Source organism: Triticum aestivum, chromosome 7B, assembly GCF_018294505.1.
Source record: "Triticum aestivum cultivar Chinese Spring chromosome 7B, IWGSC CS RefSeq v2.1, whole genome shotgun sequence".
Classification (NCBI taxonomy): domain Eukaryota; kingdom Viridiplantae; phylum Streptophyta; class Magnoliopsida; order Poales; family Poaceae; genus Triticum; species Triticum aestivum.
In genome coordinates, this window is record NC_057813.1 from 189,945,739 (window position 1) to 189,968,118 (window position 22,380).

Below are 22,380 nucleotides of genomic sequence, written 5' to 3' on the forward strand. Positions count from 1 at the left end.
GAGTTGTGACTAGAGGTGGTAGAATGACTCAGGAACCTTTATACCCTGAGGGCCACCCTAAGAGAATTGAGCAAGATTCTCAAAGAAATAATGTAGATGCACCTAGTCCTTCTAAAAAGAAGAAGAAGAAAAATGATAGGACTTTGCATGCTTCTAGTGAACCTATTGTTGACACACCTGAGAATCCCAATGATATTTCTATTTCTGATGCTGAAACACAATCTGGTAATGAACATGAACCCAGTGATGATGTTAATGATAATGTTCATGTTGATGCTCAACCTAGCAATAACAATGATGTAGAGATTGAACCTTTTGTTGATCTTGATAACCCACAATCAAAGAATCAAGGTTATGATAAAAGAGACTTCATTGCTAGGAAGCACGGTAAAGAAAGAGAACCATGGGTTCAGAAACCCATGCCTTTTCCTCCTAAACCATCCAAGAAAAAGGATGATGAGGATTTTGAGCGCTTTGCTGAAATGATTAGACCTATCTTTTTGCGTATGCGTTTTACTGATATGCTTGAAATGAATCCTTATGCTAAGTACATGAAAGAAATTGTTACTAATACAAGAAAGATACCGGAAGCTGAAATTTCCACCATGCTTGCTAATTATACTTTTAAGGGTGGAATACCTAAGAAACTAGGAGATCCAGGAGTACCAACTATACCATGCTCGATTAAAAGAAACTATGTTAAAATTGCTTTACGTGATCTTGGAGCCGGTGTTAGTGTTATACATCTCTCTTTATATCATAGACTTGATTTGAATAAGTTGACACCTACTGAAATATCTTTGCAAATGGATGATAAATCAACCGCTATACCTGTCGGTATTTTTGAGGATGTGCCTGTTGTGGTTCCAAATGTTACTATCTTAATGGACTTTGTTATTCTTGATATTCCCGAGGATGATAGTATGTCGATTATCCTGGGTAGACCCTTTTTGAATACTGCAAGGGCTGTTATTGATTGCAACAAAGGCAATGTCACTTTTCATGTTAATGGTAATGAGCATATGGTACACTTTCCGAGGAAACAACCTCAAGTTCACAGTATCAATTCTATTGGAAAAATTCCATCGATTATTATTGGAGGTTTTGAATTCCTACTGTCAAGAAGAAATATGATATTCTTATTGTTTGGGATGTACATATCCTCGTTGAGGTAACCTAGTGTTATTCGAAATTTCTCCGGTTTCATGTTATTCGAAAAGAGTTTGTTAACAAGACTTGATCAACCTTGTTAGTGGATTCCTTTTGATGAGCATGAAATGGATGAAGTTAGAAAGCAAAACTCTCTGTACCCTCCTTTTACTTTCTGTTATTTAGCTTAAATAAAGCAAAAATAGTATTTTCTGTCTGTTTTCTGATTTACCCGTGCAATAAAAAAATACCCCGAAAATAAAAGTTCTCCAAATGCCGTGAAACTGAAATATGATTTTTTTTCTAGAATATTTGAGAATATTTGGCACTAAGAACACATCAGGGGGAGCCAGCACCTGGCCACGAGGGTCCAATGCGCGCCCACCCCCTGGGGGGCGCCCCCCTGCCTCCACTTATTCCTGCACCCACACACTTCGTCTTCCTCCAGAAAAAATCACCACACAGCTCAAACTCGTGTTCTAGCTCATTTTGCTGCGATTTTTGATCTCCTTGCTCAAAGCTTCATACACGAAACTGTTTTGGGGGATTGTTCTTCGGTATGTGACTCCTCCAATGGTCCAATTAGTTTTTGTTCTAGTGCTTTATTCTTTGCAAATTTCTGCTGCTAAGGTGATCTTGTTCTTGAGCTTGCATGTCAACTTTATTTGGTCCCAAGTAGTTCTAATGCATGATATAGTCTCTAGGCACTTGCGAGAGTAGTTGCTATCAATTTTGTTGAGTTTGGTTCACTTTTATTTTGAGTTACTAAAATTTTCAGAAATTTTTCAGAGGAAGAAATATGTTTAGGAGAATGTACCAAGGTGGTTCTTCAAGAAAGCAAGGACCCAGGACCGCAATACGTGAGCCGGACGATAAACCACCAAGGGACGCTCAAGTGCGGCCTTGTGAATGGCCGTCAGAGGAGTTTATGGTCCAAGCAGGCATTAAGGAGGAATTTGACGCATGTGTGCGTAATGCTGAACTCGAGGGCTTCATGCTAGATAAGTGCCCTCAGTATTACCACTTAACTGATTCTTTTGTGAGAAGGTTCAAATTTACATCTTCACGCAATTCTCACACTGTCCTATTTGATCTTTATAATAAATCTTATACCATGGACTTAGAAGATTTTAATACTGCTTGTAAACTCCCGCAATGGAGTAGTGCTAGTGAACCTCGCAAATCTGAATTTAAAGATTTTCTTGCTAGTACCACTGTGGGGGAATCTAGAGAAATAACACAAGCTACCATAGGGAGCAGTCATTTTCCTGTTATCCATTATTTTAATTTCTTTATAGGTAGATGCATAAATGGCAAGGACGAGGCATGTCACATGTGTGTTCCAGATCTTAGTATTCTCAAGAGTGCAGTGCTAGGAGATAAACAATATAACTTGGGGGCCATTTTTGCACGTAGGTTGCATAATAATAGTTTAAATGGAGACTTGTTTGGTGGGATTTAAGCAACCTGTTTGGCTAATTTTCTTGAGATACCCATACATAAAAATGATATGGAGTTGCCTCCCACTTATTTAGATTATGATGCTATGGTTCGTCATCAGTTTGTTGAGAGGAATGAACAGTTCCTCCAATACCGACTAAGCTTTGATAGACGTCGCACTATCCATGTTGCTCTCCCTGCTCCTGGTTTCTTTGACTTTCAGGCAAAAAGGAGATATATTATAACCAGGGAGGAGGCAAACGAGTACGAGAGGAGGACGGATATCCGCCAAGCTGCAACTCATGGGGCAATAGCTGTTGCATCTCAGTACAACCCTGACTACGACTTTGGATATCCGCCAGGCCAGCAGTGGCCATAGACCAACTTAGGCCAAAAGCCTAAGCTTTGGGGAGTACGTATTTCCCACCGACATTACATTCATGTTCACACACTCATTCTAGTTGTCGGTGCTCATACTTTTTCATTGTACTATCCATGCTAGTTTATTTCCTTCTCTTGCTTTCTTCTTGTGTGTTTGAATAACCTTAAGAAAAACCAAAAAAATTAGTTATAGCTTTTAGCTAGTTTACTTTCCATGCTTGTAGTAGTAATATTAAAAGAAAACCCAAAAATATTTCTCGTTCTTCTTTTGCTTGTTGGGAGCTTTCCCGTGTAAATAGTTTTATTTCTTTTCTTTTCTGAGGGTCGAGAGGAGAAGACCATGATGAAAATGTTGAGTGGCTCTCATATTCATTATTGTTGATTTAACCAAGAGCCCATATTACCTTGTCTTCTCCCTTGAATTGAAAGCTTGCAGATTCCAGCTTAGTCCAATGCACGTGCACTATTATTATTATACACACCGTTCGGTCGTGCAAGTGAATGGCAATAATGACGATATATGATGGACTGATTGAGATGAGAGAAGCTGGTATGAACTCGGCCTGTCTTGTTTTTGTAAATATGATTAGTTCATCGTTCCTGATTCAGCCTATTATGAATAAACGGGTTTGCAATGAAAATTAGAGATTATAGTTTCTTATGCCATGCTTACTTAGCTAGGAGCTTATAATGGTTTACCTTGCGTGCCAACATTCTATTAAAATGGTTGTGATGTGGTATGATAGGGTGGTATCCTGCTTTGAATGATTCGAGTGGCTTGACTTGGCACATGTTCATGCATGTAGTTGAAACAAAATCAACATAGCCTCAAAGATATTTATGTTCATGGTGGATTATATCCTACTCATGCTTGCACTCAGTGTTGATTAATTTTAATGCATGTTCATGACTATTGTCGCTCTCTAGTTGGTCGCTTCCCAGTCTCTTTCTAGCCTTCCTTGTACTAAGCGGGAATACTGCTTGTGCATCCACTTCCATAAACCCCAAAGTTATTCCATATGAGTCCATCATACCTTCCTATATGCGGTATCTACCTGTCGTTCCAAGTAAATTTGTATGTTCCAAACTCTAAACCTTCAAATGAAATTCCGTTTTGTATGCTCGAACAACTCATGTATCAACTAGGGCTGTCTATATCTTCCATGCTAGGTGGGTTATTCTCAAGAGGAGTGGACTCCGCTCCTCACTCGCAAGAAAATGGCTGGTCACCGGGATACCCAGTCCCATGCTCAAATCAAATCAAAATAATTGCAAGCAAAACTCCCCCAGGATTGTTGTTAGTTGGAGGCACCCGTTGTTTCGGGCAAGCCATGGATTGATGATTGTTGGTGGTGGGGGACTATAAACTTTAACCATTCTGTTTGGGAACCGCCTATAATGTGTGTAGCATGGAAGATATCGAGATCTCTCAATTGTTATGTTGACAATGAAAGTATGCCACTCAAAATATTATTTATCTCTGTTTCAAAACTCGAGCTCTGGCACCTCTACAAATCCCTGCTTCCCTCTGCGAAGGGCCTATCTATTTACTTTTATGACGAGTCATCATCCTCTTATTAAAAAGCAGCTGTTGGAGAGCACCGCTGTCATTTGTATGCATTACTATTAATTTATATTGAGTATGACTATGACTAGATCTCTTTTACCATGAATTACAATGTTTAGTCAGTCCTTGATCTACAGAGGTGCTCTGCATTTATGTTTTGCGGTCTCAGAAAGGGCTAGCGAGATACCATCTTGTTATATCATATTATGATTGTTTTGAGAAAGTGTTGTCATCCGAGATTTATTATTATTGCTCGCTAGTTGATTATGCCATTGATATGAGTAAACATGAGACCTAATGTTATTGTGAATGTGGTTAGTTCATAATCTTTGCTGAAAACTTGAATGTTGGCTTTACATATTTGCAACAACAAGAGAAAACAGAGTTTGTAAAAGTTTTTCTTTATCACTTTTAGTTTGTCAACTGAATTGCTTGAGGACAAGCAAAGGTTTAAGCTTGGAGGAGTTGATACGTCTCCATCGTATCTACTTTTCCAAACACTTTTGCCCTTGTTTTGGACTCTAACTTGCATGATTTGAATGGCAACTAACCCAGACTGACTCTGTTTTCAGCAGAATTGCCATGGTGTTATTTTTGTGCAGAAATAAAAGTTCTTAGAATGACCTGAAACTCCACGGAGAATATTTTTGGAATTAATAAAAAATATTGGCGAAAGAATCAAGGCCAGGGGCCCACACCCTATCCACGAGGGTGGAGGGTGCGCCTACCCCCTGGGCGCGCCCCCCTGCCTCGTGGGCGCCCTGATGGTCCACCGACCTCAACTCCAAATCTATATATTCACATTCGGGGAGAAAAAAATCAGAGAGAAGGATTCATCGCGTTTTACGATATGGAGCCGCCGCCAAGCCCTAATCTCTCTCGGGAGGGCTGATCTGGAGTCCATTTGGGGCTCTAGAGAGGGGAATCCGTCGTCGTCGTCATCATCAACCATCCTCCATCACCAATTTCATGATGCTCATCGCCGTGCGTGAGTAGTTCCATCATAGGCTTGCTGGACGGTGATGGGTTGGATGAGATTTATCATGTAATCAAGTTAGTTTTGTTAGGGTTTGATCCCTAGTATCCATTATGTTCTAAGATTGATGTTGCTATGACTTTGCTATGCTTAATGCTTGTCACTAGGGCCCGACTGCCATGATTTCAGATCTAAACCTATTATGTTTTCATGAATATATGTGAGTTCTTGATCCTATCTTGCAAGTCAATAGTCACCTACTATGTGTTATGATCCGGCAACCCCGAAGTGACAATAATCGGGACCACTCCCGGTGATGACCGTAGTTTGAGGAGTTCATGTATTCACTAAGTGTTAATGCTTTGGTCCTGTACTCTATTAAAAGGAGGCCTTAATATCCCTTAGTTTCCAATAGGACCCCGCTGCCACGGGAGGGTACGACAAAAGATGTCATGCAAGTTCTTTTCCATAAGCACATATGACTATATTCAGAATACATGCCTACATTACATTCATGAATTGGAGCTAGTTCTATGTCACCCTATGTTATAACTATTGCATGAGGAATTGCATCCGACATAATTATCCATCACTGATCCAATGCCTACGAGCTTTTCAGATATTGATATTTGCTAAGTTACTTTACCGCTGCCACTGTTACAATTACTACAAAACTGCTACTGTTACTTTTGCTACCGTTACTGTTACTTCCATACTACTTTGCTACTAAATACTTTGCTGCAGATATTAAGTTATCCAGGTGTGGTTTAATTGACAACTCAACTTCTAATACTTGAGAATATTCTTTGGCTCCCCTTGTGTCAAATCAATAAATTTGGGTTGAATACTCTACCCTCGAAAACTGTTGCGATCCCCTATACTTGTGGGTTATCAAGGAACCCCTCGAACAAGAGCGCTTCAAGCGCGGGCTAATAGCCACAGTAAGAATCCATTCAAAGGAAACAAAGATGGTCCATCTAGTTTGGATGGAATACTTGATCGGCCTTGCCAGATTCATGGCACCCCCGATAAACCTGCCAATCACACCAACAGAAATTGTTGGATGTTTAAATAGGTCGGCAATCTCACTGCCGAACACAAGGAGAAAAGGCCACCCAGCGAGGATGACGATGAGGAGCCTAGCCCACCGAACACAGGGGGGCAGAAGAAATTTCCCCTCGAGGTTAAAACAGTGAATATGATTTATGTCACACACATCCCCAAGCGGGAGCGCAAGCGCGCATTAAGGGACGTCTGCGCCGTAGAGCTGATCGCCCCAAAATTCAACCCATGGTCGGCTTGCCCGATCACCTTCGATCGAAAGGACCACCCGACAAGTATCCGTCATGGAGGACGGCAACTTTGGTCCTCGACCCGATCATCGATGGATTCCATCTCACGCGAGTCCTCGTGGACGGTGGTAGCAGCCTTAACCTGATCTATCAGGACATCGTCCTTAAAATGGGTATCGATCCGTCAAGGATCTAGCCCACTAAAACTACCTTTAAAGGAGTAATACCAGGCGTATAGGCCTGCAGCTTGGGATCAATAACGTTGGAAGTCGTCTTCGGCTCGCCCGATAACTTCCATAGCGAAGATTTGATCTTTGATATCGTACCCTTCCGAAGTAGCTGTCACGCACTGCTCGGACGGACCGCTTTTGCTAGATTCAACGCGGTGCCGCAGTATGCTTATTTAAAGCTAAAGACGCCCGGTCCACGCAACATTATAACAGTCAACGGAAATACAGAACGCTCCCTCCGCACAGGGGAGCACACCGCAGCTCTCGCAGCCGAGGTACAGAGCGGCCCCCTCAAGCCGCACACCTTGTCGGCTATCAAGCCGCCAGCCTTTGTTAGAAAAGGCCGGTCAGTCCCGCAAGCTAGCAGCTCGGTACATCCAGAGCTAGACTAGCAGTTTCGCCTCTGCCAATCGCCGCGCACAACCGTGGAATTGGTACGCGCACGCATCATTATGCACTCAAAATACCTTGGGCATTGGCGGAGGCACAACACGGGAGGTCTACAGTATGGCTCGACCCTATATGATCTTCCACCTTTTTCTGCTTACTTTTTTACCACAGGTGCATTGAAGCCCATGTATCCTACGGACTTACAAGGGCTCACTCATGGCCCGGTTCCGTATGGCAAATAGAAGACTGTTTCCTTCAAGGAACCCCTCCCTACAGGACAAAAGCGGCGTAGACGTGCGGTAGGACATCCGAAGGACTCTTCGGACCAAACCTTATTTAAAAGGACTTGCACTGAGATTTTATCCTTGTTATTAGACCCCCGGCATGTAAAATGATTTTGGTGTTTAGGGTAACCTCTGTAAGATCACGTCTTGACGTATCAATCAGATTTTAGTAGCGACATTTTTTCGGTATCTACTTTATTTATAAAACTGTAGTCCGTCTCTCCAGTTGTCACACATACCTTGACACCCATTGCCAAGGGCTCTATACGGCCACTTATGAGCCACTAAATGAAAGTCCGAACAGCTTTGTAGCACACTTCGGCATCCCAAGCTTGGCATTATATGCATCGGCTCTGAATCGTGTCGTTGGTCAGTAGTTGGGTTGCCCGACTCCTATGTTTGCTACCTTATGTTCCGTTTGTTCGGCCAGGGTAGTAAAGGGAGAACTACTGCGATTGTGTTTCTGTTTTATCCGGTCAAGCACCTCAGTAGAGAAAGCTGAAAACTGACTGTCATGATGCGGCGAGAGCTGGTCAGCCGTTCGGTGACTTACTAAATCTTTAACGATTTCTCCGTTTCAAATGAAGGACTGTTTTCCAGTCTTACACTTAACGCATCCGCATTTGGATAGTCAAATATGTACCAAGGGCTATTTTATAGCCCCATCGTCAAACTCCTATGGCTAAGTGAGAGCAGTAAAGCCATATAGTCCGATTGCCTGGTTCGACGCACTGACACCTCCGTCACGGACCAAGACGTTGGGTCAAGAGTGTTAATGTGCCATTCCGAACACCCTCGTAGTATCTACGTGGGGGTCGAAGTCGACGACTTGAAAACTCTCATGCATTCAAAAAATGGCCGCACGGAAACAATTTTATATAGTGGTGCAAATATATTACAAAGCTGCAATATCTATAATACACACTATCGGGTAATTCGATTATATTCATTTGAACATGATGTCCTTTAAGCATTGACCCTCTATCAAATGAGCACCCTCCAGGACGTCACTCAAATATCGCTCCGGTGTGTGGTGGTCCTTGCCTTCGGGAGGACCCTCCACCGCGACAATAGCGGCCTTCATCTTGGCCCAATGCACCTTCACACGGGCGAAGGCCCTATGTGCACCTTTTATGCACACCGACCATTTGATGACATCAAGGCGGGGCACGACATCGATGAGTCACTGTACTAGGCAATAACTGCTCGGAACGGATTCAGCCGGCCACAGCCGGAGTATAACCTCCTTCATGGCCACTCCGGACGTCTTGTGCAGCTCGGCTCACTATGCCATCTGGTCGTTCAGCAGCATCGAACGCTCCTGCGTCGCATATTGCGGCCGGAATAGCTTCTTCGTCGCATGCCCCTCCTGGGCCCGGTAGAATTGCGCTGCGTCAGCGGCGCTCTTCGGTAGATCCACAAAGGAGTCTGGAGAACTCCATAGTCGATTAAGTAAGGCATACCTCTGATCGCCAAACTTAGACTGTAAAAGAAAGGGCTTACCAGCCGCTATCTGTCCGGCCTGTTGGAGCTCCTCGAGAGCCGCGCGGGATTCAGTCCTCACTTCTTGGGCGTCCTGAAGAGCCTTGGCGAGCTCGGCCACCTTCGTTTTATTTCCCTCCTTGAGGAGCTCGCACTTGCGAATTGCGTCCTTGAACTCTTGCTCAATCTTGTACACGTGCTCCTCGATCTGGCGTCGGGTGGCCTGTTCGTCCTTCAGTTCAGCAGCCGCTTTCTCAGCGGCCGCATTGCTCACCCTTGCCTGCTCCTTTGCATTGGCAAGGCTACTCATGAGGGTCTCGACCTCAGCAGCGCCGTCTGCAATTATGAAGCACGTGAGCTTCACTTAGGCATTTGCAAATTAATCCAATGGAATATGGATCACTAGAAACATGCCTTGCGCTACATCGAGCCGCTTGTTAATCTGGATATTCTCATCAACCAGCTGCAGCTTCCGCTTCAGTTTGGAAACTTCAGTGGCCTGAGCAGTTGCCGCTAACAGTGAAGCCTGAAGATTACCAAAAAAGGCTAAATATGTTATTTACCGCGGGTACCTATAGACCCTCTGTTCGCCCTCCTTCATTGGCCAAACAGAGTCTCAGGGGCTACTATCTATATATAGACGAATTTGTTATAAAAGGTGGCTAAAAGACATTACATCGCATACCTCGAAGCCTGTTAGTAGGCTCGTGAAGCCTTCATCCAGTCCGCTCTTAGCAGACTGAACTTTCTCAACCACCGTACCCATTAAGGTACGGTGCTCCTTTAAGACGGATGCACCTTTGATAACCCACAAGTATAGGGGATCAAAACAGTTTTTGAGGGTAGAGTATTCAACCCAAATTTATTGATTCTACACAAGGGGAGCCAAAGAATATCCTCAAGTATTAGCAGTTGAGTTGTCAATTCAACCACACTTGGGTAACTTAATATTTGCAGCAAAGTATTTAGTAGCAAAGTAGTATGTAAGTAACGGTAACAGTGGCAAAAGTAATAGTAGCAGTTGTGTAGTAATTCTAACAATAGCAACAGTAAAGTAACTAAGCAAAGATCAATATGTGAAAAGCTCGTAGGCATTGGATCAGTGATGGATAATTATGTCGGATGCAATTCCTCATGCAATAGGTATAACATAGGGTGAAAATCAACTAGCTCCAGTTCATCAATGTAATGTAGGCATGTATTCCGAATATAGTAAATACGTGCTTATGGACAAGAACTTGCATGACATCTTTTGTCCTACCCTCCCGTGGCAGCGGGGTCCTATTGGAAACTAAGGGATATTAAGGCCTCCTTTTAATAGAGTACCGGACCAAAGCATTAACACTTAGTGAATAAATGAACTCCTCAAACTACGGTCATCAACGGGAATGGTCCCGGTTATTGTCACTTCGGGCTTGCCGGATCATAACACATAGTAGGTGACTATTGACTTGCAAGATAGGATCAAGAACTCACATATATTCATGAAAACATAATAGGTTCAGTTCTGAAATCATGTCACTCCGGCCCTAGTGAGAGGCATTAAGCATAGCAAAGTCATAGCAACATCAATCTTAGAACATCATGGATACTAGGGATCAAACCCTAACAAAACTAACTCGATTACATGGTAAATCTCATCCAACCCTGTTGGGGAACGTAGTAATTTCAAAAAAATTCCTACGCACACGCAAGATCATGGTGATGCATAGAAACGAGAGGGGAGAGTGTGTCCACATACCCTCGTAGACCGTAAGAGGAAGCGTTATGACAACGCGGTTGATGTAGTCGTACGTCTTCACGATCCGACCGATCCAGGCACTGAACGTACGGCACCTCCGAGTTCATCACACGTTCAGTTCAATGACGATCCCCGGCTCCGATCCAGCAGGGTGTCGGGGATGAGTTCCGTCAGCACGACGGCGTGGTGACGATGATGATGTTCTACTGATGCAGGGCTTCGCCTAAGCACCGCAACGATATGACCGAGGTGGAATATGGTGGAGGGGGCACCGCACACGGCTAAGGAACGATCACGAAGATCAACTTGTGTGTCTTGGGGTGCCCCCTGCCCCCGTATATAAAGGAGCAAGGGGGGAGGCCAGCCGGCCCTATGGGGCGCGCCAAGGAGGGGGGGAATCCTCCTCCTAGTGGGAGTAGGATTCCCCTTTCCTAGTCCCACTAGGAAGGAGGAAGGGGGAAGGAAAGAGAGGGAGAGGGAGAGGGAAAGAGGGGCCGCGCCCCCCTCCCATTTCCAATTCGGACTCCCCATGGGGGGGGCGCCACCTCCTGGGATGCTGCCCTCTCTCTCCCCTCAGGCCCACTAAGGCCCAATACTTCCCCGGGGGGTTCTGGTAACCCCTCCGGCACTCCGGTTTTCTCTGAAATCACCCGGAACAATTCCGGTGTCCGAATATAGTCGTCCAATATATCAATCTTTATGTCTCGACCATTTCGAGACTCCTCGTCATGTCCGTGATCACATCCGGGACCCCGAACAAACTTCGGTACATCAAAACATATAAACTCATAATAAAATTGTCATCGTAACGTTAAGCGTGCGGACCCTACGGGTTCGAGAACTATGCAGACATGACCTAGAACTGCTTCTGGTCAATAACCAATAGCGGAACCTGGATGCTCATATTGGCTCCTACATATTCTACGAAGATCTTTATCGGTCAAACCACATAACAACATACGTTGTTCCCTTTGTCATCGGTATGTTACTTGTCCGAGATTCGATCATCGGTATCTCAATACCTAGTTCAATCTCGTTACCGGCAAGTTTCTTTACTCATTCCGTAATACATCATCTCACAACTAACTCATTAGTTGCAATGCTTGCAAGGCTTTAAGTGATGTGCATTACCGAGAGGGCCCAGAGATACCTCTCCGACAATCGGAGTGACAAATCCTAATCTCGAAATACGCCAACCCAACAAATACCTTCGGAGACACCTGTAGAGCACCTTTATAATCACCCAGTTACGTTGTGACGTTTCGTAGCACACAAAGTGTTCCTCCGGTAAACGGGAGTTGCATAATCTCATAGTCATAGGAACATGTATAAGTCATGAAGAAAGCAATAGCAGAAAACTAAATGATCAAGTGCTAAGCTAACGGAATGGGTCAAGTCAATCACATCATTCTCCTAATGATGTGATCCCGTTAATCAAATGACAACACATGTCTATGGTCAGGAAACATAACCATCTTTGATCAACGAGCTAGTCCAGTAGAGGCATACTAGTGACACTCTGTTTGTCTATGTATTCACACAAGTATTATGTTTCTGGTTAATACAATTCTAGCATGAATAATAAACATTTATAATGATATAAGGAAATAAATAATAACTTTATTATTGCCTCTAGGGCATATTTCCTTCAAACCCATCACCGTCCAGCAAGCCTATGATGGAATTACTCACGCACGGCGGTGAGCATCATGAAATTAGTGATGGAGGATGGTTGATGATGACGACGGCGATGGATTCCCCTCTCCGGAGCCCCGAACGGACTCCAGATCAGCCATCCTGAGAGAGATTAGGGCTTGGCGGCGGCTCTGTATTGTAAAACGCGATGAATCCTTCTCTCTGACTTTTTTCTCCCCGAATGTGAATATATAGAGTTGGAGTTGAGGTCGGTGGAGCATTAGGGGGCCCACGAGGCAGGGGGCGCGCCCAAGGGGGTAGGGCGCGCCCCCACCCTCGTGGACAGGGTGTGGGCCGCCTGGCCTTGATTCTTTCACCAGTATTTTTTACTAATTCTAAAAATATTCTCCGTGGAGTTTCATGCCATTCCAAGAACTTTTATTTCTGCACAAAAATAGCACTATGGCAATTCTGCTGAAAACAACGTCAGTCCGGGTTAGTTCCCATTCAAATCATGCAAGTTAGAGTCCAAAACAAGGGCGAAAGTGTTTGGAAAAGTAGATACGATGGAGACGTATCAACTCCCCCAAGCTTAAACCTTTGCTTGTCCTCAAGCAATTCAGTTGACAAACTGAAAGTGATAAAGAAAAACTTTTACAAACTCTGTTTGCTCTTGTTGTTGCAAATATGTAAAGCCATCATTCAAGTTTTCAACAAAGATTATGAACTAACCACATTCACAATAACACTTTGATCTCATGTTTACTCATATCAATGGCATAAGCAACCGGCGAGCAATAATAACAAATCTCGGATGACAGCACTTTCTCAAAACAATCATAATATGACATAACAAGATGGTATTTCGCTAGCCCTTTCTGAGACCGCAAAACATAAATGCAGAGCACCTCTGAAGATCAAGAACTGACTAGACATTGTAATTCATGGTAAAAGAGATCCAGTCATAGTCATACTCAATATAAATTAATAGTAATGGATGCAGATGACAGCGGTGCTCTCCAACTGGTGTTTTTTAATAAGAGGATGATGACTCAACATAAAAGTAAATAGATAGGCCCTTCACAGAGGGAAGCAAGGATTTGTAGAGGTGTCAGAGCTCGAGTTTTGAAACAGAGATAAATAATATTTTGGGTGGCATACTTTCATTGTCAACATAACAACCAATAGATCTCGATATCTTCCATGCTACACACATTATAGGCGGTTCCCAAAGAGAATGGTAAAGTTTATACTCCCCCACCACCAACAAGCATCAATCCATGGCTTGCCCGAAACAACGGGTGCCTCCAACTAACAACAATCCTGGGGGAGTTTTGTTTGCAATTATTTTGGCTTGAGCATGGGACTAGTGATGTCTACTACACAACCTTCTTCTTGTAGACGTTGTTGGGCCTCCAAGTGCAGAGGTTTGTAGGACAGTAGCAAATTTCCCTCAAGTGGATGACCTAAGGTTTATCAATCCGTGGGAGGCGTAGGATGAAGATGGTCTCTCTCAAGCAACCCTGCAACCAAATAAAAAAGAGTCCCTTGTGTCCCCAACACACCCAATACAATGGTAAGTTGTATAGGTGCACTAGTTTGGCGAAGAGACGGTGATACAAGTGCAATATGGATGGTAGATATAAGTTTTTGTAATCTGAAAATATAAAAACAGCAAGGTAAGTAATGATAAAAATGAGCGTAAATGATATTGCAATGCTAGGAAACAAGGCCTAGGGTTCACACTTTCACTAGTACAAGTTCTCTCAACAATAATAACATAATTGGATCATATAACTATCCCTCAACATGCAACAAAGAGTGACTCCAAAGTCACTAATAGCGGAGAACAAAAGAAGAGATTATGGTAGGATATGAAACCACCTCAAAGTTATCCTTTCTGATCGATCTATTCAAGAGTCCGTAGTAAAATAACACGAAGCTATTCTTTTCGTTCGATCTATCATAGAGTTCGTACTAGAATAACATCTTAAGATACAAATCAGCAAAACCCTAATTTCACCTAGATACTCCAATGTCACCTCAACTATCCGTGGGCATGATTATATGATATGCATCACACAATCTCAGATTCATCTATTCAACCAACACAAAGTACTTCAAAGAGTGCCTCAAAGTTTCTACCGGAGAGTCAAGACAAAAACGTGTGCCAACCCCTATGCAAAAGTTCATCGAACCCGCAAGTTGATCACCAAACATACATCAAGTAGATCACGTGAATATCCCATTGTCACCACAGATAAGCACGGCAAGACATACATCAAGTGTTCTCAAATCCTTAAAGACTCAATCCGACAAGACAACTTCAAGGGGAAAACTCAATTCATCACAAGAGAGTAGAGGGGGAGAAACATCATAAGATCCAACTATAATAGCAAAGCTCGTGATACATCAAGATCGTGCCGAATCAAGAACACGAGAGAGAGAGAGAGAGAGAGAGAGAGAGATCAGACACATAGCTACTGGTACATACCCTCAGCCCCGAGGGTGAACTACTCCCTCCTCGTCATGGAGAGCGCCCGGATGATGAAGATGGCCACCGGTGATGGATCCCCCCTCCGACAGGGTGCCGGAACAGGGTCCCGACTGGTTTTTGGTGGCTATAGAGGCTTGCGGCGGCAGAACTCCCAATTTATTGTGTTCCCCGATGTTTTTAGGTTATATGGACATATATAGGTGAAAGAAGTCGGTCAGGGGAGCCACGAGGGGCCCACGAGGGTGGGGGAAATGCCCAGGGGGTAGGGCACGCCTCCCTGCCTCATAGCCACCTCGAAGCTTCCCTGACGTCTACTCCAAGTCTCCTGCATTGCTTCCACTCCAAAAATAACTCTCCCGAAGGTTTCATTCCGTTTGGACTCCGTTTGATATTCCTTTTCTTCGAAACACTGAAATAAGCAAGAAAACAGCAATTTGAGCTGGGCCACTGGTTAATAGGTTAGTCCAAAAACAATATAAAAGTGTATAGTAAATCCCATAAACATCCAAAACGGTTAATATAATAGCATGAAACAATCAAAAATTATAGATACCACTACAAAAAAATACATTTCCGTGATGATACGTGTTTGTCACAGTAGGTCGCGTTTTTTGTCATGCATGTACATCCATGACGATTTTATGACAGAATCAAGATAGTCATACCTGTGCTGTCGTAGAAGTATTCCATGACATTACCAAAATTTTCATCACGGAAGTGTCCACTTCCATGACGATAAATCGTGCGTCACAGAAGTGCTTTCGTCAAGGGTGACCGACACGTGGCATCCACCGTAACGGAACGTCGTTAACCTATCAGGTCGGGTTTTGGATCCGATAACCCGTTAACAGCACTGACCAATGGGGATTTTCCATGTGTAAAATCATCATTGCCCGGAGGAAACACGTGTCGGCTCATCATTGGGACAGATGTCATCCACTCACTAGACAGAAGGCGCCTATGATACGTCGACACGTGGCACGGCCCAACAGTGGCCCATTCCTGTGAAAAGGCCGGTCCGTTTGACTTGGTCAAAAGCTGGCGGGTCGGCCCATGAAAAGCCTGTTAACGTCCTGTTAGCATATAGCCCATTTACAGCCCGCTAATCCAAGGCCCGTTACGCCCTATGTGAATTAGGCCCAGTAGCGTCATCTGGGTCATCCAATATGGTTCCATCCCGTTTTCACTTCTGGCCCATGTATGGCCCATGACGTCTTTCGGCCCATATGAGGCCCTTTGTAACTCTTGGCCCATTAGCGGCCCCTGCTGAAACTGGCCCGTAATGAACAGTGTATTACTTTTTACCCATTAACGGCCCGTGGTGAAACTGGCCCGTAATGAACAGTGTAACACTTTATACCCATTAACGGGCGGTTATTCCGTTGGGCCGTTTTCAGCCCTAGTTAACTTTCGGCCTTCTGAGGGCTCATTTATTCTTGGGCTCATTTGCAGCATTCGGTTACTTACGGCCCGTTACTGTCATTTTCTGCTTGTGGGCCAAATTCAGCCCGTCGTTACAGTCGGCACGTTTGTGGTCCGTTAGTCTGTTGGGCCATTTTCATAGCATCACCAAATACGGCCTATCAACGGCCTGTTATGGTCAGCCCATAAAACGTACAATTTCCATTATAGGCCTGTCTACGGCCCATTAAAGGCCCGTACAAGACCCATAAATGAGTCGACGGCCCATGAATCCTACGTGACGTAGAAGGCCCATGAATCCTGCGAGACATAGAAGGCACATGAAGAACCCACTCAGCTGCACCGACGAACCAACCTGCAACAATGCGGCAATGCCTGTATTACTTTCCAGGCACGTACTTGCTGATGGACTTGCGTGGTGCGTAGTGCGTACTACATACCAGGAGGTTGCTGGAGTTGGCGAAGCTCTTGCCGTCCTGGGAGGAGAGGGCGACGAGCAGGGCGCCGAGCTGGCTGACGGTGATGGTGACGAGGCAGCAGATGATGAACACCCTGTACCGGTGGCTGGTAGCCAGCAGCTGCGTCCGGATGCGGCGGTGCTCCACGAAGATCTCGTCGGCGGCGGCGCACGCCTCCGCGTCGAACATGTGGTAGATCCCCTCAAAGCGCAGGATCTGGAGCTCGCAGGTGAGGCGGAACAGCACGCACACCAGCAGGCCTGTGCGGTACACCCACGACGCCACCGTGGCCACCAGCGCCACCGCGCGCCACGGCACGTGCGGGAGAGGGAGCGGCGGATCCACGCGCACGGTGGAGAAGAAGAAGACGGCCTTGTGCGCGGCCTCCACGCAGAGGGCCGGGACGAGCAGCGCCGCCAGGAGGCGGAACGCGCGGTCCAGCTCCCGCTCGTAGCGGCGGCGGACGAACGCGGTGTCGTCGCGGAGGCCCCCGTCGAGGAACAGCAGCTGCCGGAGGCCGCCGCAGCGGCGGAAGAAGACGGCCATCGTGACGAACGAGACGGCGGCGAGCCCCGACGCCGTGAGCGTGGCCACGCGATTGAACGTGACCGCGGACGCGGAGGCAGGGGACAGCGATGCGTCGGCGCGGAGGGAGGCCGTGACGGCGGCGGGCACGGCGAGCGCCAGCGCGAGGAAGGCCGCGTACGAGGCGGCCCGCGCGGCGGGGGAGGAGTGGTCGAGCGCGCACCACTGCAGGAACACGCGGAAGCTGCGCAGCTCGTCGTGGATGACCGACTTGCTCCGCGCGTAGGCCGGGTCCAGGAGCAGCGGCTGTGACGGCCAGGACGTCGGCGTCCGCGGCGGGGACGGCTCCTCCAGCGAGCTCTGCTCCTCCTCGGACGCCATGTGTACGGGCTCCGGCTGGCCCAAGTCGTGTCACCGCCGTAGGCGCAACTAACTCCGTTGACTCGCAGTTGGCCCGCGCCATTTATTTAGATAGCAGCGCCCGTCGAGACCGGAGATGGACGGGGGCAAAGGAGAGGCGCGGGAGGGGAGCTCGTGATGATGGTTCACAAGGGCGGCAAGGCGCGTGACGCATATGAGCGCGCGGCAAGATGTGTGATTGAAAAGCTACGTGCAGAGACGAAGCTGGAAAGGTTCGCGGGCTGCATGGACACCGGGACTCGCACGGGAAGGTGCTGGTCACCACCGGCCGGCCTCACATTGTTGCCTGTGGACTAACTGAGTAGTTCTTGGTGAAATGTTGTGTCAAGTGTCAACCTGTGGCGGCCGAGCAACGGTGTTGGAGCACCTTAGCATGGACTGGTCTACTGTAGTATTTGTGGCCAGGAGCAATGTCCATGTGATCTGAATCAATGCCCTGAACAGATTTACGCAACAACAACAAAAAACACTTCATAAATAAACAGTGTAAAATATTCAGAAGTTCAGGTTCGTAGAAAATAAATGGAGTAAAATACACAGAATCACCACTTTCGTATCATAGCTCTCGGAAAACCACCACTTTGCAAAACGTGATACTTTGTACTGCGCCGAAATTTTGATAGTGGCAAAAAACACTGAACACAAAAATGATCTCGTTTTGATGTGGCCAATCGCGCACGGGCCGACAGCGGAGACGGTGCGCCGCTAGCGGCTGGTAATGGCCGTTCGGAAGCGGCCGACTCAACTCGGTCGAAAGCGGGTGAGCAGGCTAGTCGACGCGCTCACTAGCTGGCTCGTTCGTCCCATAGCCAGTCGGTCGGTGGGTCCGCTCTTTTTTTTTCAGGTAACCGTTCATTTGCAGCGTAGCCCTTGTCGTTCTGTTTCACATTGAATTCAGAAACCCTCGTCTTCCTCCTCGCCGCATTCGATACTAGTCACTTCGTTCGCACAGAAAATCACCACCGCAACTCTCTCCTATCCTCTTGCCTCTATTCTCTCACCACCCACCACTCACTGTCGCCACCGCCGGCACCACCACCGCCCTCGTCGATGTCGAAGTCGAAGCTGATGCGCAGTTGGGAGAGGGTCGTAGACAACTGGGCCGGCGATGACCCAACCAAGAAGGCCATCGGCAAGGACCTCGATGAGCGGTTCAAGAGCTTGCTCGCGCCCGTCAACTACGCCAGAGGCCTCTTGCCAGTGTTCACGAATGACGAGAGGGCAACCGTCTTCTGCGATGGCTGCAAGGCCGTGCCGGCGTTAGCCGTCCTCGTGTGGTGCATTCTCGAGTCGATGTCCGGCCGTGCAATCGTTGGATCGTGTATCGGTCGCTGAAAAGCAGGTTTCCGCAGATCCAGCGGACACGGACGTGCTGGTCAAGGTGGTCGTGCCGAACCGTGTCGACCGCAAGTACGAAGCCCTCGTCCGCAATCCCCCATGTGGCACATCCTGTCGTTTCCATCGATGGTGAGGAGCCGGAGGTGCAGGTCATCGCTCGCCCTCGCGTCGCACGGGCGGCCGTCGACGGAGAGAGGCAGAATCTAGTCGACATGGAGGTGATGCCCGACATGGAAGTGCCTGACGTGGAGGCCCCGATGAAGCTGGAGGAGCAGGAGAAGGAGCAGCCGGAGGAGGTGGAGCCCTTGGTGCAGAAGCAGAGGACGGAGAAGAAGCAACCTCTTCGACGCTCTGCTCGCCTCACTGGTGCGCGGCCGATGCCTCGCCGTTCAGCTCGTCTGATGAACTGAAGCAGTTCATCAATCTGAAGAGTGAAGAAAATTACCCTATGCAGTTAGTAGTGATTAGTTAGTAGTGATCTTGATCATGTTTAGTATGAACTGGAGTACTGCTTGAAGTGTCTTCTGGAGTTGCAATGTGATGAACTTGCCGTACTGAAATATCTCCTTTTCTATCTGAACTATCCGAATCGAGTACTTCTGTTTGTTTGTCTCTGTGTGTCCATTTTCGGAAGATGGTATGTTTGTCAGGTAATGATGTTTGGCAGCAAGTAGGTTTCCAATTTGGGGAGTACTCCAATTTTGTAGCAACTCCAGCAAGTAGCTTTCCAATTTGGGAGCATCTTCCGGTAGCAGTTGCAGCTAAAATTGACACCAAATGAGTACAATAGGACGACCTCTTACATTGAGTAAAACTGACTCCTAGTATGTATATGTTTTATGATAAAAGTGGATGAAATTGGTACAACAAAATGGCCATATTGGTGCAACAAAATGATCAAATTTGGCAGAACAGAAACACTCATTCATGCATACCAAATTGGTACAACAAAGTGACAATATTTTATGATAAAAGTGGATCATCACATAGATAACTCACACATACATAATTTATTTAAAGCTAACACGGTACCACATTACATTACAATCATCCATACAATAGCATACCACATACAATACCATATCACATTACTTCAGTTTGGACTCTCCCAAAGCAAATAATTTAGTTTGCATAGACCATGACGTAATACATCACTCCCACTTAGCACCAGTTGCTATCAGGTAATCTCTCGTCTTGATAGTTAGTTTAATCAACCTTTTTGGAGGACCTATGCCAACAGCTGCTTTGGGGCACAAAAAGTCCTAGACCTATTTGTTTTAGTCTGCCTAATAGCTGCAGCCCTTGATCTTGTGACAGGTTTGCCTACTGCTTATCTTGTCACAAGAGATGTAGGTGGAGGCCTGGTTGCTGATGGAGCCCTAGCTGTAGGAGATGATCGAGCCCTAGTTGGAGCCCTTGCTGTAGCAGTTGATGTAGCCCTAAGTGGAGCCCTAGCTTCAGGACATGCAACCCTTGGCACGGTTGGTGCTGCTGGTGCTGTTGGTGTTGTTGTTGGTGGTGGTGCAGCCGGTGCTGTTGTTGTTGTTGTTGTTGTTGTTGTTGTTGTTGTTGTTGTTGTTGTTGTTGTTGTTGTTGTTGTTGTTGTTGTTGTTGTTGTTGTTGTTGTTGTTGTTGTTGTTGTTGTTGTTGTTGTTGTTGTTGTTGTTGTTGTTGTTGTTGTTGTTGTTGTTGTTGTTGTTGTTGTTGTTGTTGTTGTTGTTGTTGTTGTTGTTGTTGTTTGTTGTTGTTGTTGTTGTTGTTGTTGTTGTTGTTGTTGTTGTTGTTGTCGCTGGATAGTGATGGGTTGGATAAGATTTACCATGTAATCGAGTTAGTTTTGATAGGGTTTGATCACTAGTATCCATTATGCTCTAAGATTGATGTTGCTATGACTTTGCTATGCTTAATGCTTGTCACTAGGGCCCGAGTGCCATGATTTCAGATCTAAACCTATTATGTTTTCATGAATATATGTGAGTTCTTGATCCTATCTTGCAAGTCAATAGTCACCTACTATGTGTTATGATCTGGCAACCCCGAAGTGATAATAATCGGGACCACTCCCAATGATGACCGTAACTTGAGGAGTTCATGTATTCACTAAGTGTTAATGCTTTGGTCCGGTACTCTATTAAAAGGAGGCCTTGATATCCCTTAGTTTCCAATAGGACCCCGCTGCCACAGGAGGGTAGGACAAAAGATGTCATGCAAGTTCTTTTCCATAAGCACGTATGACTATATTCGGAATACATACCTACATTACATTGATGAACTGGAGCTAGTTCTGTGTCACCCTATGTTATAACTATTGCATAAGGAATCACATCCGACATAATTATTCATCACTGGTCCAATGCCTACGAGCTTTTCACATATTGATATTTGCTAAGTTACTTTACCGTTGCCACTGTTACAATACTACAAAACTGCTACTGTTACTTTTGCTACCGTTACTGTTACTTCCATACTACTTTGCTACTAAACACTTTGCTGCAGATATTAAGTTATCCAGGTGTGGTTGAATTGACAACTCAACTACTAATACTTGAGAATATTTTTTTGGCTCCCCTTGTGTCGAATCAATAAATTTGGGTTGAATACTCTACCCTCGAAAACTGTTGCGATCCCCTATACTTGTGGGTTATCAAGACTATTTTCTGGCACCATTGCCGGGGAACATAGTGTTGGGGGGGGGGGGGCGGGGGGCGCGCCCCCTCCTAGGCTTCCTCCTCCTCTATTCCACTAAGGCCCAATAAGGCTCATACACTCCCCGGCGAATTCCCGTAACTCTCCGGTACTCCGATAAATACCTGAATCACTCGGAACTTTTTCGATGTCCGAATATACTCGTCCAATATATCGATATTTACGTCTCGACCATTTCGAGACTCCTCGTCATGTCCCCGATCTCATACGGGACTCCGAACTACCTTCGGTACATCAAAACACATAACTCATAATATAAATCGTCACCGAGCGTTAAGCGTGCGGACCCTACGGGTTCGAGAACTATGTAGACATGACCGAGACACGTCTCCGGTCAATAACCAATAGCGGAACCTGGATGCTCATATTGGCTCCCACATATTCTACGAATATCTTTATCGGTCAAACCGCATAACAACATACGTTGTTCCCTTTGTCATCGGTATG

General features: G+C 45.8%; 1 protein-coding gene across 1 annotated transcript; it reads right to left on the reverse strand.

Moving 5' to 3' along the window:
• Positions 1–16,625: 16,625 nt before the first annotated feature.
• LOC123161075 (uncharacterized) lies at positions 16,626–18,145 on the reverse strand. The gene is made up of 2 exons (XM_044578931.1): positions 16,927–18,145; positions 16,626–16,841 (listed from the first exon to the last, which is right to left on the reverse strand). The coding sequence occupies exons 1-2, from the start codon at positions 17,848–17,850 to the stop codon at positions 16,713–16,715; spliced, it is 1,053 nt and encodes a 350-aa protein (XP_044434866.1). The 5' UTR covers positions 17,851–18,145; the 3' UTR covers positions 16,626–16,712.
• Positions 18,146–22,380: the final 4,235 nt, after the last annotated feature.

What these genes read in the sequence shown, in the direction of transcription:
- LOC123161075 (XM_044578931.1), bottom strand. Translation starts at nt 17,850, where the DNA reads ATGGCGTCCGAGGAGGAGCAGAGCTCGCTGGAGGAGCCGTCCCCGCCG. An exon ending in CCAACTCCAGCAACCTCCTG is followed by an intron (nt 16,842 to 16,926) that starts GTATGTAGTACG and finishes GCATTGTTGCAG; the next exon opens with GTTGGTTCGTCGGTGCAGCT.